This window comes from Heptranchias perlo, chromosome 12, assembly GCF_035084215.1.
Source record: "Heptranchias perlo isolate sHepPer1 chromosome 12, sHepPer1.hap1, whole genome shotgun sequence".
NCBI lineage: Eukaryota > Metazoa > Chordata > Chondrichthyes > Hexanchiformes > Hexanchidae > Heptranchias > Heptranchias perlo.
The window spans coordinates 10,802,771-10,822,392 of NC_090336.1; the positions used below are offsets into that span (position 1 = coordinate 10,802,771).

Sequence of the window (19,622 nt, forward strand, 5' to 3'; positions counted from 1 at the left end):
AGACACGAGGGGGAGGGAGATTAAGATACAGGGGAGGGGGTTAAGACACAGAGGAGGGAGGGAGGGAGGGGTTAAGACACAGAGGAGGGAGGGAGGGGTTAAGACACAGAGGAGGGGGCTAAGACACAGAGGAGGGAGGGAGGGGGTTAAGACACAGAGGAGGAAGGGAGGGGGATTAAGACACAGGAAGGAGGGGGGATTAAGACACAGAGGAAGGAGGGAAGGGATTAAGACACAGAGGAAGGAGGGAAGGGATTAAGACACAGGAGGGAGGGGGTTAAGACACAGGAGGGAGGGAGGGGATTAAGACACAGAGGAGGGAGGGTGGGAGGCGGTTAAGTCACAGAGGAGGGAGGGAGGGTATTAAGGCACAGAAGAGGGAGGGGGTTAAGACACAGAGGAGGGAGGGAGGGGATTAAGACACACGGGAGGGGGAGGGCTGCTTATGGTGTTTAAACCGAGCGCTTCATTCCGTGCTCCGCTCCCAGCTGCTGCAAACACTGGAGCAGGAGGCGTGCGGCTCCTTTCACCGCCGGGCTCGTTGCTCTTTTAAGGGGAGTTCCCACCCTCCCCGATCACATGGTGACTGCTTAAACCGGCGAGACCCCGACTATAGAGAGAGAGAGAGAGCGGATCGAGGATCCAAATCAGCCCGGAGCGCCGAGCTGCTGCAACAACTGCTAAGTGCTGGGGGCTGGGGGTGGAAGCGGGAAGAGCCCGAGGATCGGCATCAGCCCCCCGTCGGCGGGGGAGCGGGGAGAGAGCCGATCTCTCTCTCTCTCTCTCGGACAGGACGATGCGAGACGGTCGGAGCTGCCGGCCGGCCGGAGAGGAGGGGATGGGAGCAAGGGGAGCCCGGCTCACCAGCCTGAAGATGTGGGGAGCGGGGGCGTGAGTCCTGAGCTCCCGGGGATTAGCGACCCGCCGAGAGACCGCACAACCAACCCACCGACCCGACCCGACCCAGCGACCCACCCTCACTGGCTTGGCCGGGATGAGGGTCCTGCTGCCCGCCCTGGCTCTGCTCTCTCTCCTGGGCTTGTTGGGCTTCTCCTTGGAGCCGGGCGGGAAGCCCCTCGGCGCCGTCTCCTCCTCTGCCCCGGCCAAGGCTAAAAGTTTCCGAACTCTTCTCGCCGTCTCCCTGAGCCCGGAGGCCGGGAGGAGGAGGAGGAGGAGGAGCAGGAGGAGCAGCGCCCCCCGAGCCCAGGGCAGGGACTGGGCTCCGCCGCCGCCGCCAGCCGGCCGCTCCAGCCGGCCGCTCCGGGGTGGCACGGTGCAGCTGGCCGATGTGGTTGACCGGGGTGTGTTCTGGAGCGATCGGGTGGATCGCACTCCGCCCGCCGGGTTTTCCGAACTCCACGTCAAGCGCTGGCAGCTGAAAGCCCGCTCCTCCCGCCTGGTGTCCTTGGAGAGAGGCTGCGGGAGGATGTCCAACAGGCTGGCCAGCTTCTCGGATGGCACCCGAGCCTGCCTCAGGTATGGCATCAACCCGGACCAGGTGCTGGGCGAGACCCTCTCCTTCTATCTCTCCAGGCTCCTGGGCATTCGCAACGTCCCCGCCCTGGCGCTGTCCAGGGTCAACACCAACGCCGAGCAGTGGCTGAGGGTCAGGCAGGATGTCCAAGGGTCGCAGTGGGCGGACAAAACCATCGTGAGCCTCACGGAATGGATCAGCAACCTCACCGACGTGGTGACCCCTCCATCTCTACGGACGGAAAGAAGGAGGCTGCACCCCTTGGCTGAAGATCTGGCCAACGTGACCGGCCAGGAGGTCCTGGAGCTGGTGCAGTGGTCCGACCTCATCCTTTTTGACTACCTGACCGCCAACTTTGACAGACTGGCCAGCAACCTCCTCAGCCTGCAGTGGGACTCCAGGGTAATGGAGAGGTCGACCAATAATCTCCACCGAACCGCCAAGGGGGCTCTGGTCTTCATCGACAACGAGGCGGGGCTGGTGCACGGGTACCGGGTGCTGCCCATGTGGGACCGATACCACGAGTCGTTGCTGAGGATGCTGTGCATCTTCCGCAAGGAAACCGCCAGGAAAATCGCCGAGCTCCACAAGTCGCAAAACGCTGCCGGCCAGTTGTTGGACCTGTACAGGGCCAGTGAGCCCCTGGCCCCTCAGATGGGATTCCTGTCTGAGGAACACGCTCAGATGGTGCAGAGCAGGACTGACCGTTTGTATAAACATATACTGCAGTGTAAAGCTAAATACAGTAAATAAGTTTTTATGGATTTTTTTTTTGTTTGAAAATTTCCCCAGAGTTTCCCACTTGAGTTAACCCCTTATGTCATTGACTGGAAGGGCAACAAGGTGTTCTGGCCCCTGTGGGTGATATTAACCAAAAGACCACCAGGAGGTGCCCTTGAACAAAGTGGAAAGAGATGCCTCCTTCAGCAGTTCTCCCTCCCCTTGATAACCAAACTGGTTCCTCCTGACCTGGTTTGTGAGGGGGTGGGAACGGTGTGTGGGAAACCTGATTTGAATATTGGTGAAGACTGGGGTTGGAAGCTGAGCATCCAGCAGAGGCACCTGTGCTGTAGGGTGCAGGCTAGCTGAGCCGGGCACAATGGTCCAGATACAGGAAATCAAGAAGAGAAGCGTAAAGGGATTCCTATTCAAACAGCGTGTGCAGAGAATCAGCAATTTTTTCTGTAATATATCTTGGCTGCTTTATATGACTTATTGTGACACTGGGGCTGAAATCCGTCTTGGGCAGTAGTGCATCAGCAGCCCGTTTTATAACCCCACACCATTCTCTTCTCCATTGACCTGGAGTTACCGATTCGCTATCGCCTGTTTTACCCTACCACCAAGACTGATTTCACTCTGCATTGTATTTTTAAACACGAGTGTACATCATTCCCTTGCTGCTCTGGAGGGTACTTGAAACAAAACAAGACTCCTTTTTCTTTTAGTTACTGCAATGCAGCCCCTAACCCAGCAGATTCTACCTCGATTATATGCTGGTAGATTCATATAATCAGGAACATGGGAACAGGAGTAGGCCATTCAGCCCCTTGAGCATGTTCCATCATTCAATTAGATCATGGCTGACCTGTATCTTAACTCCATTTACCTCCCTTAGCTCCATATCCCTTGATACCCTTGCCTAACAAAAATATGTTGTTCTCAGTCTTGAAAATTTAAATTGACCTAGCCTCAACAGCCTTTTGGGGGAGAGTTCAGATTTACACTACCCTTTGTATGACAAGGTGCTTCCTGATTTCCCTCCTAAATGCCCTAGCTCTAATTTTAAGATTATGTTCCATCATTCTTGATTCTCCCATTGGTGATTCTAGCTCCAACAATCCTAAATTAAGTCTGATGAAACCATCCATCCCGTAGAAAACGTGACTCCATATTTGAGCCCTGGGTAGACTGAGTTTCATCCCAGGGTGGCCTGTCACTCAGAGCTTCGTACCTCAGTCTAGGTTCACTGTCGGCATACTGGGCCACTGTACAAAAGTAGCACCGTCGGTTATAATCCCTCATTCAAACCCAATTAAAGCTCTGCATTTCTCAGATATATTCCTCTGCTCTCGCTGGGACCTGGCTGTGCCACATAGTGGGAAGGAATTCCTATCAGCTGGGTTATATCACAAAAGAAAGACTGTGTTCCTAGCATGGCATATTAAAGTGCCGCCTGAGAGGGAGTTTCCCGCCACCTCAGGAAGAGAAGTTTGTCCCGTCTCACTTGTTCCACACCAAAAGTGGTTCCTTTTGGCCAGTTGTGGAATGGGACTAACAATCCGGGACAGGTCTGTGTCCCACATCCTTTTCTGATCCTTGAATAACAAATTACTTTTTTTAAGTAGTTGGCCAAGAAGGGATGTAAAAAAAACAGGAAATAAAATGGGAATTTAAAATATAAAAAGCACATCTGCATTCGAAGTCTCACTGTGCAGCAGCCAGTGTGTAAACTGATATTCTGAGGTTATTTTAGTAAAGTCGCTGGATCACTGAAAATTAATTACAACCATATCAATGCAGACAGTTCCTAATGTTTGGAGAGTATAAGGGATAGGGTGATAGCAGTAATATCCTACCATTGTGAATATTAATCAGGGTCTGACTGAAACTGACTGGGTTCTTTCTACAAATGTGACCAGGGTCTGTCTTAAACTGACTCGGTTCTATTTAGAACTGTGACTATCAAACACGGACTAGGTCCAGATGATTCATGTAACCAACATCTGTCTGATACAGGCTAAGTCCAGTTTCTAAATGTGACCAGTTTTGGAAATTTTTTCAAAGTTGAAGGCACTATATAAATGCAAGTTGTTGTTGATACAGACTTGGTTCTGTTTCTAAATGTGATTAGGGTCTGTCCAATACTGTCTAGGTCCAAGTTATACAGCCAGTAAATATTCAAATGCATGTTATTACTAAAGATGTAGTCCTGAACTTGTGATGGGTTCTTGTAATCTGTGAGTTTTGATAACATATCAGTCTTTGATATGCTCAGAGAGATGAAGTGGCCATGGAAATTGGGGTGGTATTCTCTTTTCTGCCCCTCGTGTAGGATTTATTTAACCCTTGGAAACAATGATATTTTATTAGATTGAATCGAAATCAGCTGAAAGGGCAGCTTGTGAGTTTTTAAAAGGTTAACCCTTTACGTTCAGAAATCGCACTGTGCTGCCTCTTTAATCAGAGCAGATGGTACTTGAGTGGAGAAGTGTGTGAATATTACTCCTGACTTAAATAGTCTAAACTTAAAACAGCTTTTAGAGGCTTACAATGTTGATGAGGTTTAGGATGATTCAATTGCAGCTGCTGGTTTAGTTCATGCACTACTCAGACAGATAGCTGGTGCTGTGAAGCCTTCGGAAGTGCAGGCTGCTCATCTTCAATGTAAAAATGGAGTTGTCACAATTCAGATTAAGTGTTTTAAGCATATAAAAGAACGTGGTGTCAAAGTAAAGCATCTTGCTGGTCACTTTGTCCAATGCCTAGTTTTATTTTGTACAGGGAGGTGTAATCGGCAATGATCTGCCCAGCTGCACTCAAAACAGCATTACACTGCTGACCAGGTCTGCTGCTACTGTTGGATTATTGTCTTAGTATAAAACGGAGAGCTGTCATGTTGCAAGGGAGATTCCACCAGCTACATGTAGTTTCTGACTGTTGTGGCCCAAATCCTCTGTGGGGGCATTCAATGCGGAGGGAGTTCCAGGGAAAAGGCTATTCCACCACCCGAGTCCACCTAAAACCACTTCTCGGGTATAGTGAAACTGCTCCTTTAAGAAGACTGTGTAAAGCATGTAGTTCAGAGGGAACAAAACAAATATTTTACTAAGATTATGGTTGGTATATTGAAAATAATGCAGCAATTTAAATTTAGACTCTGACATTTCTACTGGTTTGACACTTGCAGTGGAGGAATAATGAGGCAGTAAAGCAACATACCGAAATGAAGAATGAGCATTTGAAGAGAGAAGGGGACCATTAATCTGCTATTTATTATTGTGTATTGACTGTCAACCTTAAAGGGAGAATGTCTTCGTCTGTTCGTGTACCAATCCAGAATGTTAAATAGAGGATGATATCTGTGCAGTTACAGGTATCTCTCAGCCAGCTCTTGATTCAGTGGTTTTTATGTTTTAAAATTACTGTCAAAAACTACCTGAGGGGAGAGATTTGTCTAGCATGTCCCCCCACTTAACACCATGAACAGCTCCACTCACAAGCCTTATGAAATACAGTAATATCACTACACCAGACAAAGAAAGTTGAGAGATACTAATAAGTGTGCAGACAGTAGTGACAATCATGTGGCAATTCAGAGGACCAGAGTCCTCCATTAAACTTTACGCCTGTAATAAACTTCCATCAAAATCCATGTGCATGTTTGGGGGGGGGGAACATGCCTTTTAAAATCTATATCGTAGCATGTATCCATTAATAGTGCAGTAGGGTGTGTAACCTCATGGACAATTAGACTGCTAATTCACATGACAGCTGGGTAACTGCTCCATTAACAGTAATTTATCATTTTTTTAAATAAAAAAGCCAGGAAGCTTCCCACATAACACAGTGGATAAATGCATTACCTGGTGTGGTACTAACCATACAGACCAGGAGTCCATGGTTCAGTACTCAGTCCATGCTGAGTGAACTGATCCCTTCCAGGCAGGACCAGTACAATTGGAAGTGGGAAAATCAACCAGGATTCCCGATCCTGATCACTCCCGCTGAGAGTGCGTTGAATTGTGGGCCTTGGCTGAGGGCAGGATGGAGCATAGCTGCGATACTCCCACAGTGGAATAGTCTGCTGACACTCGCTGTCCAGGCTCACACATGAAGAATGGCTGCATTGGGATGCGATGGCTGCTGCTGGGGGGGAGGGGCAGCATTTAGGACTGGGCAATTGCACGGGATCTGAGTGGATCCAGTGAAAGGACCGAAGATCCCCTATGCAACAGTAATAGTTGATCCCCGTTCAATTTACATAGAATGTACAGCACAGAAACAGGCCATTCGGCCCAAAAGGTCCATGCCGGTGTTTATGCTCCACATGAGCCTCCTATTCCCTCATCATCTAACCCCATCAGTATATCCTTCTGTTCCTTTCTCTCATGTGTTGATCTAGTTTCTCCTTAAATGCATCTATGCTATTCGCCTTAACTACTCCTTGTAGCAAGTTCCACATTTTAACACTCTCTCGGTAAAGAAGTTTCTCCTGAATTCCCTATTAGATTTATTTGTGACTATCTTGTATTTATGGCCTCTAGTTTTGGTCTCCCCCCCGCCACAAGTGGAAACATCTTCACTACGTCTACCCTATCAAACCCTTTTGTCAGCTATTTTTATATTACCTATTGCAAACTTGCCTTTCCACAGCCGTATGTGTGCGGATTTGACACCAGATTAAGTATCTGGTAGTATTTAATTTAATTGTCGAGTAAAATGTGGCACCTCAAACCGAACCTTGGCACAGGAACCTGTGAGGCAAATGTCGCTCCTGGCTGAACTGTACCCCGGCATGTATCGGTCTCTTCCGGAGAGGCAAGATGGATAAGGGCAGAAAATTTGTGAGGGCAAATGAATTGTGGAGGATGCTGTCATGTGTGCTTCCCCTTTTAAAACATCTCGCCGGGCCCCTTTCTTACTCCCCCCTTACCCACATACTGTCACATAGTAAGAGGACCATGCAAGATACAATTAGCTCTCATAAGGAGAACAAAAATGTTTGCATTTGCTCTCTTCTAAAGGGTGAGGCCTCTGAGAGGAGGAGAGAGGTTGGCTCCAAAGAATGTGCAGGAATTATTATTTTGGCACCACAAAGCTCAGGCCATTTATGAGCATTTGGATGAGGCCCGGGGTTTAGTGACGTAAGCTGGGTGTTAACCCCTGATTCAGAGCACAGATGGGTGGTGGAGACCCAGTGTAGTAGTTTGACTTTAACCATACTTCCTCCTTGTAATTACAGGCTGAAAGCAATGTTGGGAGGATCAAATTATAGAGCAGTCGAAAGAATATAGGCAGAGCACAGACTGAGAATTACATATTACATTGAATTTACAGCACAGAAACAGGTCATTTGGCTCAACTGGTCTATGCTGGCGTTTATGCTCCACATATAATGTATATAAATGTATCATAATATGTGTCTCCTTTATTCAGTTTACTAAAACACAACTGCAGTGTGCACATATTTAAGAATGTGCACAGGGAGTGGGGGTGGGGTGGTGGAGCGATATGATTTTGTAACGGATGCTTCTTTGGTGTAATTGATATGACTCGTGCTTGACTAACGTTGAGCTTTTTTTATTGAAAATCCCTTTGTTGTTAGTATGATTAGTATTCCTTTGTTAGCCAGTATGGTTTTTCTGGCTGTGTCGTAATGTGTGGATGGTCACTTTAAAAAAAATAATTCTTTTATCTGAATATCAAAGAGGCCGGTGTGTGGGATGAAGCCCTAAAATCTCTGTGGGTGAAACCACTCCGGAGTCCTGGGATCCCAGCACTTTTCCACCTTTAGTGAGGTCTTTTTAAAACTTTCTGACCTGATTTTGCCATGACAAGGAGTGAGTTGACAGCCTGGGGTTTTGTGTCTAGTGTGTTAAGCCATCTCATGTATAGTGGAGATCCTCTTTTTTATTTTATTGGCTACACCTACTGAAATATTTTAAAATTTGTATTACTTTTGTGAAATTTTCTCTCCTTGTCCCTTTGACCCTCTCCCATCCATCCCACCCTCGTCCAGGTGGGCTAATGGTGCAACCCATGTCGGCACCAACTCTGCCCCTGGTTGACTCAGTGCAAGATAGATCATGTGATGTGGAAGGCTTCGTCCATCCAGTTCCCCGTCACAACATCCAACCTCCTCTTGAATGATTCCAGGGTTTTTGTCTCCACAATCCTGCCCAGAAGTCCATTCCATGTGTTCTTCACTCTTTGGATGAGGAAGAACTTACTGACATCACCAGCTGTGCTCCCTTGTCCTACAGTCATGTTTAGTTTGAATTGGTGTTCAAGAATTACCTTCATCTCTTCCTATCGTAAACGCGCCTATAACATGCTCTGAAGATTGAAGAGCACGGTTTTCTCCAGTTTTTTCTTCATAATTCAAACCTCCGGCACTAGGATTCAAACTTGTGGCTCCTCTCCGTGGGACTTTCTTTTCTGTCCTGGAGCTTTCCTGAGGTCTGGCCCACAAGAGACCTAGATAAAACTGGCTAAACTGCATCACCCCAGGGCTACTCTAGACTGCAACTGGAATTCCCATCTCGCCTCCGAGGACAATTTCTTGTGGTCACTGTGCGTCAGTGACATCGCGAACATAGCGGGAAGTTTTCTTACGTTTGCTATTTCTAGCAAAAGCACTTTAAAGGAGCTTGCTTATAATTTTACTAGAAATAGTTTTCCAATGTCTCTATTGTACAATGATTATTGAAAGTCCTCCCATAATTAACTATCTGCCCCTTCCATTTTGGATTCTCCAGGCCTTTTTTAATGGGCCTAACATTTTGTTACATTCTCCCCTTGTGCAGCTGAGATATTAAAGCTGTTATCAGTCTTCCCCATACACCCCACAGCATTGAGTTCTTTCTTTAATGGGGAGTGTAAGTTTTTATTTAAATATCGGTCAGAGGACGTTTTATGTCAAGTCCAAATGTGATATTTCTTGTATTCTTCACAATTGTACAGCATCTCTCTCATGCACCTTACTTTTTGTTAATATGTTTTAAAGGAGATCTGAATTATTGTATTAAAATATTGGAGGCTTTATCAAACTAAAAAAAAGTCATGTATGCAAATAAAATTGAAGACACTTCTTTTGTCTATCTTGAATTGTTGACATGGTCTGAGTTAAGGATACAGTAGTGGAGTTCAAGGCCCTGCTGGAGCAAGGGTTGGGATGCATGTTTGAACTGTAATCCCCACACAGCTATAACCAGTTCCCAGTTCCATGGGGAGCCAACCCCCTCCACCCCACCCTTTCCCATACCCACATCTTAACATCTGGTTACAGAGTAGCAGTGGCAAGAGGCTCAGGACCAGGCTGCCTAGTTTTTTTAATTCGTTCTCAGGATTTGGGCATCGCTAGCAAAGCCTGCATTTATTGCCCGTCCCTAGTCGCCCTTGAGATGGTGTTGGTGAGTCGCCTTCTTAAATCGGTGTAGTCCATGTGTGGGATGGTGCCTGGCATAAGGGGAAGAAAGAGAGGGACGGGGAGAAAATCTTACACAAGAAAAATGGAAGTGCTAATGTCAGCCGGGGCAGTGATTGTGGTGCTACTATTGGCCTCAGTGCCCTGGGTTAGGCAGGGATAAATCAGCCAGCATTTCTGCTCCTTATCACTATCCAGTGGCCCTGCTGGAAGTGTGAATGTGTCTATGTGAAGTGAGGACAGGATCAGGTGTGGCCCCTGTGATTGAATAGCCTGGTACATAGGAACAGGAGTAGGCCATTCAGCCCCTCGAGCCTGCGCCACCATTTGATAAGAACATGGCTGATCTGTGATCTAGCTCCATATACCTGCCTTTGGCCCATATCCCTTAATACCTTTGGTTGCCAAAAAGCTATCTATCTCAGATTTAAATTTAGCAATTGAGCTAGCATCAATTGCCATTTGCGGAAGAGAGTTCTAAACTTCTACCACCCTTTGTGTGTAGAAATGTTTTCTAATCTCACTCCTGAAAGGTCTGGCTCTAATTTTTAGACTGTGCCCCCTACTCCTAGAATCCCCAACCAGCGGAAATAGTTTCTCTCTATCCACCCTATCTGTTCCCCTTAATATCTTATAAACTTCGATCAGATCACCCCTTAACCTTCGAAACTCTAGAGAATACAACCCCAATTTGTGTAATCTCTCATCATAATTTAACCCTTGAAGTCCGGGTATCGTTCTAGTAAACCTACGCTGCACTCCCTCCAAGGCCAATATGTCCTTCCGAAGGTGCGGTGCCCAGAACTGCTCACAGTGCTCCAGGTGCGGTCTAACCAGGGTTTTGTATAGCTGCAGCATAACTTCTGCCCCCTTGTATTCCAGTCCTCTAGATATAAAGGCCAGCATTCCATTAGCCTTATTGATTATTTTCTGCACCTGTTCATGACACTTCAATGATCTAGTAATGTCCATTGTCCAGGCTTGTACATGAAGAATGTCTACTTGGATGAGGTACTGAGGGCAATTTATGTCTGTGGAAATGTACCCAAGAAAGGGATCGATGGCTTCAGACGTGAAAACAGGTGGGTGGAAATAAAAGAATGAGTTGTATTAGTGTGAGAGGTTTGTCAGTGGATTCTCTTAAAAGGTTAATTCCCTCTGCACAAAGATGGGATTATTATTCAGGAATCTCTGTTTTCTGCACACCTGCATTATTGGGTGCATTAGTGCAAAGCCGTGCTAATGGATCCAGTGAGCACGCAGCTCCAAGAGTGCTGCTAACAAGGTGAACAGCCACGTATGCATCATAATCAATAAGTAGTGGGAAAGTGCAGCTAGCCTTTGAGTGGGGTTATTTGCTAGTGGGAGCAAGGTGAACCAAGGAACTCCACTTTACAAGTGAGGTCCTGGGACAGATTATGGGTGGTGTGAGGGATCCTTGGGTTCCCCAAATAGGTCAGAAGGGCACAAGTATCCAGAGGTCTAATACAAAAACAACAACAATTTGCATTTATATAGCGCCTTTAATGTAGTAAAATGTTCCAAGGTGGTTCACGAGCGTTATCAAACAAATTTGACACCGAGCCACACACGGAGATATTAGGAACAGTGACAAAAAGCTTGGTCAAAGAGGTAGGTTTTAAGGAGCGTCTTAAAAGAAGAGAGCGAAGTGGAGAGGTTTAGGGAGAGAATTCTAGAGCTTAGGGCCTCAGCAGCTGAAGGCACGGCCGCCAATGTTGGAGTGATTAAAACCGGGGATGCGCAAGAGGCCAGAATTGGAGGAAAGCAGAGATCTCGGAGGGTTTTAGGACTGGAAGAGGTTACAGAGATAAGGAGGGACGGGGCCATAGAGTGATTTGAAGACAAGGATGAGAATTTTAAAATTGAGGCATTGTCGAACCAGGAGCCAATGTAGGACAGCGAGTACAGGAGTCATGGGTGAACGGGACTTGGTGCGAGTTAGGATACGGGCAGCAGAGTTTTGGATGAACTCAAGTTTATGGAGGGTGGTAGATGGGAAGCCAGCCAGGAGAGCCTTTAGGCAAATACCAATGTGCTTATCACCCGCTGTACGTGGAGGGATGTGAATAGGAAGATCTATGATTTCAAGAAGAGTACCAAGTTAAGCAATGTCCGTGAGTGCTTGGCAATTACTCGGACTGCAAGAACTCCCTACCCCAGGAGATCTCGAGTGTCGGTTCGACTGCCTGAGTGGGCTCACTGATGAGCATTGTTAAGGCTGATGTATCCAGTTACTTGATGCAAGTACAAAGTAAAAAGGAAGATATTTGAAAAAGATTACAGAAGATTAGGGGAAAAAAAGAAGAAAGAAGTAGCAGGTTTAATGAATGCTGAATGTAGCAAAATACAGGTAGTACTGAGTATAGGAGGCAATTTAGTCACTTTTTTAGAACTTCACCTAGTAAGTTACCTCACATTTCCTTCTAATATATCTTTTTGATTACACCACTGTGAGGTGCTTTGGGACATTGTTTCTATGTTAAAGGTACTGCATAAATGTACGTTGCTGTTGTATAAAACAGTGGCATTGGTCTCATCTGGTAAGTGTCCCACCATTCAGTGCATACTGTTATTTTCATTACAGCATAAATCTGCATTCAGCGTATGCCACATGCAGCAAGCTGGAGGCAACAAGCACCAAATGAAACCCTTCACCCTCCATGAGGAGACCACCATCAAAGTCACTGACTGGAAGCCTGTCTATGGCTTGGGGGATACTGAGTTAGTGGAGATGACAGTGCTTTCGATTTGTATAATGATCACAAGATGACAGAGTAATAACGGAAGAGGAAGATTATTTGGCCCAGCTTAATTCATCCATGCAGAGAGATCCTGAAGTCTCCCCATTTCAACATTCAGTTGTTTCTGAAATTATTCCAGAGTTTTTTTTTATTTGTTCATGGGATGTGGGCGTCGCTGGCGAGGCCGGCATTTATTGCCCATCCCTGATTGCCCTCCACTACTTTATCTGGGAATCTACTCCATGTAATGATCACTCTTTGTTGAAGAAGAATTTCCTAATAGCAGTCCTAAATTTACCTTTTTACTCTTTTGAATCGATGTCCCCTTGTCCTTCTCCCAATGTTTAATTTAAAGTTATGGTCCTGATTTACCCGTTCCACCTCCTTAACTATTTTATACATCTCTCTATAAGATCCCTTCTCAGGTGCCTCCTTTCTAGGCTGATAAGCCCATGTTGCTCCAGTCCTTCCCCACAATGCAGACCTTTGACACTGCAGATCGGCCTTAAGGCTCTCCTCTGGACTGCCTTCAGTGCTTGACTGTTTCCCTTGAGTGTCGGAGAGCAGAACTGAGTGCAGTACTCATGGTGCAGTCAACGTTTTCTTCGTGACTTCCTCTGACTTGTAATGTGCTGTTTTAGATATGTACTTCACCATTCTATTGACTTTGTTGATTGCTGTTCTGCATTCATTAGGAGATATTGAGTATCATGTCTACTACTAAGACTACTAGATCTATTTCAGCTTGATCAATGGCCATTTCAAAACCATTATTGAGTACATGTATTTTTTTTTTTATTTCTACATAGAGTACTTCACATTGTCTGCATTAAATCTAATCTGCCATTGTTCTGCCTACTCACATATTTTGTCCAACTCACTGTGTAGTTTCTGAGCTGCCTCCTCCGATTCCACTGCCTCTCCCAATTCATTTTAATCTGAAAATTTACCAATTTTGATTGAGTTTCTGATTTTAGGTCACTTATGTAAATTAGAAGCAAAAGTGGCCTCAACACAGAGCCCGGGGGCACCACGCTCAGTACTTCCCCCACCCCCCACCCTCTCCCTCCCCCCCCCCACTCTAACATAACTCTTCATTTTCTACCTTCGGACGGTTTCTTATCTATACTCAGCATTTATCCTGAATCACCGTAGCTTTCAGTTACGTAGAATTATCCCCCACACTAGCAGCAGCATGTGCCTGCCTTGTTCCTATACCATTTTATTCCTTTTCCTTCAACCACCTATCTAATCTATTCTTAAATATTAACATGATCTCTGCCTCAATCACTAATTCCAGTAGTGCATTACACAGCCTCAAAACCCTCTGCGATAAAAAGTTTCTCCTGCTCTCTGTCCTAAATCTCTTACATTTAATCTTGTATCTATATTTAACCAATAGCCCTTCATGTGAAACTCTGTCAAAGGCCTTTTTGAAGTCTAGATACACCACGTCGTAGGGCTTTCCATTCGGATTGTCACTTCCAGAAAGAGCCAAGGTTGGTCAAGCAGGATCTTCTTCTTCTGAATCCATGCTGACTGGTGTTAACTAGGTTATTATTGCACAGATAATCTCATTATTTTACTTGTAATGTAAGTAAGACTATTGGAGCTGCAATTACCTGTGTTAGGTTTTGTCACACTTTCTGAATAGGGACTTCAATTTAGTCTCTTTCCAAATTCCCTCATAATGATTGTCAGTACCTCACAAATCTCCTCTCTAGTCTCTCTGGGATATATGCCATGTATTCCTGGGGACTTGTTTGTTTTGAGCCTGATTAGCCTGTGTAGGACTTCCATCTACATTTGTATCATAGTCATCAATTAGGTTATCTCTGTTTGGGGGATGCATGTTGCTGATGTGTTCCCATGTGAATACCTGGAGGAAGTAATCATTCCGAATATTTACTATCTTCTATCCATTTTCAGTTTCAAGCCTCTTTGCATGTTTTATATTTTTCACCTCTTCTCCAGCTGCCCAAGATTTTTTTTAACTGTAGAGTTTAACCACTGTTGCATTGTTTTTCTAGGTCCTTCTTTGCTTCTCTGATCACCCTTTCAACTTGTTTCTGCATTCTCTTATATTCAGCCCTTTCCTCCTGCCTGATTTGTAGAGCCCACTTTCCTATTTGTTTGTTTGTTAATCCTTTTAGGGTGACATTTGTTTAGTCTAAGCCTGGATTTAAGAATGTACTTATCTTGCATGCTTAGTATTATATCTTTAAAGGTCTACCTAACCCACAAACAGCAATTAAATAAATGACCAGATAATTGTGTTTTTTTCAGTGATGTTGATTGAGGGGTAAATAGTGATCAGGACACCAGGGAGAACTCATCTGCTCATCTTCAAATAGTGCTATTGGACAGATGGGGCCTTGGTTTAACATCTCATCCGAAAGATGGTAATGATAGTGCAGCATTCCCTCAGTACTACACCGTCAGCCTAGATTTTGGGGTGTTTAAGTCTCTTAGAGTGGGACTTGAACCCACAACCTTCTGACTCAGAGGCAGGAGCGCTGCCACTGAGCCACAGCTACCATGACCTGGTAGGTATGCAACAGTATCTGCCCACAGAAATATCTGTGCTGCTGTCAGGACACAGCCTCCAATTGCAGTACGAGTGCAGCCCCGCAGGTAATGGAGCTGGCTCTCAAATCACTACCAGTTCCTTAGCTGCACTTGAATACTTAGCAAGTGACAGACAATGCTGAACATATAGGCTCCCACAGCAGGAGCAGGAGACAGAGAATAGAGGCAATGCTGAACATATAGGCTCACACAGCAGGAGCAGGAGATAGAGAATAGAGGCAATGCTGAACATACAGGCTCACACAGCAGGAGCAGGAGACAGAGAACAGAGGCAATGCTGAACATACAGGCTCGCACAGCAGGAGCAGGAGACAGAGAACAGAGGCAACGCTGAACATATAGGCTTTCACACAGCAGGAGCAGGAGACAGAGAACAGAGGCAATGCTGAACATACGGGCTCACACAGCAGGAGCAGGAGACAGAGAACAGAGGCAATGCTGAACATACAGGCTCGCACAGCAGGAGCAGGAGACAGAGAATAGAGGCAATGCTGAACATATAGGCTCACACAGCAGGAGCAGGAGACAGAGAATAGAGGCAATGCTGAACATACGGGCTCACACAGCAGGAGCAGGAGACAGAGAACAGAGGCAATGCTGAACATACAGGCTCGCACAGCAGGAGCAGGAGACAGAGAATAGAGGCAATGCTGAACATATAGGCTCACACAGCAGGAGCAGGAGACAGAGAATAGAGGCAATGCTGAACATACAGGCTCACACAGCAGGAGCAGGAAATAGAGAATAGAGGCAACGCTGAACATACAGGCTCACACAGCAGGAGCAGGAGACAGAGAATAGAGGCAATGCTGAACATACAGGCTCACACAGCAGGAGCAGGAGACAGAGAACAGAGGCAATGCTGAACATATAGGCTCACACAGCAGGAGCAGGAGACAGAGAATAGATGCAATGCTGAACATACAGGCTCACACAGCAGGAGCAGGAGACAGAGAATAGAGGCAATGCTGAACATACAGGCTCACACAGCAGGAGCAGGAGACAGAGAATAGAGGCAATGCTGAACATACAGGCTCGCACAGCAGGAGCAGGGGTCACTGGTACAGCCATTAGGATCTGCTACATTTAGAGATAAACAGCCAATGGAATTAGAAGCAGATTCACACAAGAGCCTGTACTCTCTCTAAGAAACCATCACTTCAAAGTAGTGGATGAGGAGGACTACAGTAGCACACAAAGGAAGAATCGAAGCTGTACATCACTCCAATTGTAACAAACCCAGATACTGTTTTATTTTATTTCATTGTCAATATGCCACCATATATAAATCAAATGAAATGCAGAATTATGTTCAGCATTCCCTCTGTCCCCTGCTCCTGCTGTGCTAAGAAAATAGGAACCAATGCCGTTTTTATATTAAGGCAAAGAAAAAATCACTTGGATTTATGTAAGAATGGAAGATAAGACATTGGGAAACTGCTGACATACCGGCATTAAAATTGGTCTTATTGGAGGAGTTGCTGAGTGCAGGACCCAGAAGAACACCCCTCAGATGAGTGCTCTATGCACTTGTACAGCTCCAGCCTGGGGTGCTGTAGTACTTCATCTTTTTCTTCATCCCCAGCTGGGCACGTGTTTCTTGCAGCTCATCCTCCTGGTGCATGTGCCTCCTTCTATGTTGTGCAGCACGGAGCTTACTACCATTATTCTGCCAAGTCACTCTATATCATACTACAAGTCACCCCACCTGAGCAGTCAAGAGATTGGAAACACTGGTCCAACACAAAGGAGACATCAGGACAGGTGACCAAAACCTTGGTCAAAGAGGTAAGTTTTAAGGAGCATCTTAAAGGAGGATAGAGAGGTCGAGAGGCGGAGAGGTTTAGGGAGGGAATTCCAGAGGTTAGGGCCTAGATGACTGTAGGCACAGCCGCCGATGGTGGGGTGAAGGAAGTGAGGGATGGACAAGTGGTCAGAATTGGAGGAACGCAGAGCTCTCGGAGGGTTGTAGGGCTGGAGGAGGTTACGGAGATTGGGAAGGGTGAGGCCATGGAGGGATTTGAACACAAGGATGAGAATTTTAAATTTGATGTGTTGGTGACCCAGAGCCAATGTAGGTCAGTGAGCACGGGGGTGATGGGTGAATGAGCTACAAGTATAGCTGTTATATTTTTGAATTATTTTATCTTTATCATTCTATATATTTCTGGTTTCTATGTTTGACAATACTCCTGTAGGTGATCCCTCACTCCCTACATTATTTACTTGCCCTGATATGTAGATGAGTTTCATAATTGTGCCCAGTATAACCAACAGAAAGCTGCAATTATATAAGGCTCTGGTGAGATCGTATCTGGAGTACTGTGTACAGTTTTAATCTCCTTACCTCGGAAGGATATACTTGCCTTAGAGGGGGTGCAACAAAGGTTCACTAGATTGATTCCTGGGATGCGAGGGTTGTCCTATGAGGAGAGATTGAGTAGAATGGGCCTATGTTCCCTGGAGTTTAGAAGAATGAGAGGTGATCGCATTGAAAGGTATAACATTTTTAGAGGGTTTGACAGGGTAGATGCTGAGAGGCTGTTTCCCCTGACTGGAGAGCGTAGAACAAGAGGTCATAGTCTCAAGATAAGAGGTCGGCCATTTAGGACCAAGATGAGGAAAAATTTCTTCACTCATAGGGTTGTGAATCTTTGGAATTCTGTACCCCAGAGGACTGTGGATGCTCAGTCGTTGCGTATATTCAAGATTTTTGCATTTATTTAACAGGGATATGGGGATAGGACGGGAAAGTGGAATTGAGGTAGAAGATCAGCCATGATCTTATTGAATGGCGGAGCAGGCTCGAGGGAGCGTATGGCCTACTCCTGCTCCTATTCCTTATGTTCTTATGTTCTTATTAAGAGTCCCTCTGCTATTAGTTCTATCCACATCTCCATATGATCCTGCTCGTCTTCAAAAGAGGCAGAGTAATGCTACACTACACTTGTTTTGTGTTTCAACTACTAAATAAATGCAAAAAAAAGAGGCACAGTGAAAACAGACCTGGGAGAATAAGAGCAGTGGGAGAGCGGACCAGGGAGAATAAAAGAGGAGCGGGGAGAGCGGACCTGGGAGAGTAAGAGGAGCGGGGAGAGCGGACCTAGGAGAATAAAAGAGGAGCGGGGAGAGTGGACCTGGGAGAATAAAAGGAGTGGGAGAGTGGACCTGGGAGAGTAAGAGGAGTGGGGAGAGCGGACCTGGGAGAGTAAAAGAGGAGCGGGGAGAGCGGACCAGGGAGAGTAAGAGGAGCGGGGAGAGCGGACCAGGGAGAGTAAGAGGAACGGAGAGAGCGGACCAGGGAGAGTAAGAGGAGCGGGGAGAGCGGACCTGGGAGAGTAAGAGGAGCGGGGAGAGCGGACCAGGGAGAGTAAGAGGAACGGAGAGAGCGGACCAGGGAGAGTAAGAGGAATGGAGAGAACAGACCAGGGAGAGTAAGAGGAGTGGGGAGAGTGGACCTGGGAGAGTAAAAGAGGAGTGGGGAGAGTGGACCTGGGAGGATAAAAGGAGCGGGGAGAGCGGACCAGGGAGAGTAAGAGGAGCGGGGAGAGTGGACCTGGGAGAGTAAAAGAGGAGTGGGGAGAGTGGACCTGGGAGAGTAAAAGAGGAGTGGGGAGAGTGGACCTGGGAGAGTAAAAGAGGAGTGGGGAGAGTGGACCTGGGAGAGTAAAAGAGGAGTGGGGAGAGTGGACCTGGGAGAGTAAAAGAGGAGTGGGGAGAGTGGACCAGGGAGAGTAAAAGAGGAGTGGGGAGAGTGGACCTGGGAGAGTAAAAGAGGAGTGGGGAGAGCGGACCTGGGAGAGTAAAAGAGGAGCGGGGAGAGCGGACCAGGGAGAGTAAAAGGAACGGAGAGAGCGGACCAGGGAGAGTAAGAGGAGCGGGGAGAGCGGACCAGGGAGAGTAAGAGGAGCGGGGAGAGTGGACCTGGGAGAGTAAGAGGAACGGAGAGAGCGGACCAGGGAGAGTAAGAGGAGCGGGGAGAGTGGACCTGGGAGAGTAAGAGGAGTGGGGAGAGTGGACCTGGGAGAGTAAGAGGAATGGGGAGAGTGGACCTGGGAGAGTAAGAGGAGTGGGGAGAGTGGACCTGGGAGAGTAAGAGGAATGGGGAGAGTGGACCTGGGAGAGTAAGAGTAACGGAGAGAGCGGACCTGGGAGAGTAAGAGGAGTGGGGAGAGCGGACCAGGGAGAGTAAGAGGAGTGGGGAGAGTGGACCTGGGAGAGTAAGAGGAGTGGGGAGAGTGGACCTGGGAGAGTAAGAGGAGCGGGGAGAGTGGACCTTGGAGAGTAAGAGGAGCGGGGAGAGTGGACCTTGGAGAGTAAGAGGAGTGGGGAGAGTGGACCTGGGAGAGTAAGAGGAGCGGGGAGAGTGGACCTGGGAGAGTAAGAGGAGTGGGGAGAGTGGACCTGGGAGAGTAAGAGGAGCGGGGAGAGTGGACCTGGGAGAGTAAGAGGAGTGGGGAGAGTGGACCTGGGAGAGTAAGAGGAGCGGGGAGAGTGGACCTGGGAGAGTAAGAGGAACGGGGAGAGTGGACCTGGGAGAGTAAGAGGAGTGGGGAGAGTGGACCTGGGAGAGTAAGAGGAGCGGGGAGAGTGGACCTGGGAGAGTAAGAGGAGCGGGGAGAGTGGACCTGGGAGAGTAAGAGGAGTG

General features: G+C 47.0%; 1 protein-coding gene across 1 annotated transcript; it reads left to right on the forward strand.

The window, feature by feature from the left end:
- The first annotated feature begins 456 nt into the window (after positions 1-456).
- On the forward strand, positions 457-9,280 carry fjx1 (four-jointed box kinase 1). The gene has a single exon (XM_067993636.1). It carries the CDS (start codon positions 995-997, stop codon positions 2,225-2,227), a length of 1,233 nt encoding a protein of 410 aa, XP_067849737.1. The 5' UTR covers positions 457-994; the 3' UTR covers positions 2,228-9,280.
- The last annotated feature ends 10,342 nt before the right edge of the window (positions 9,281-19,622 follow it).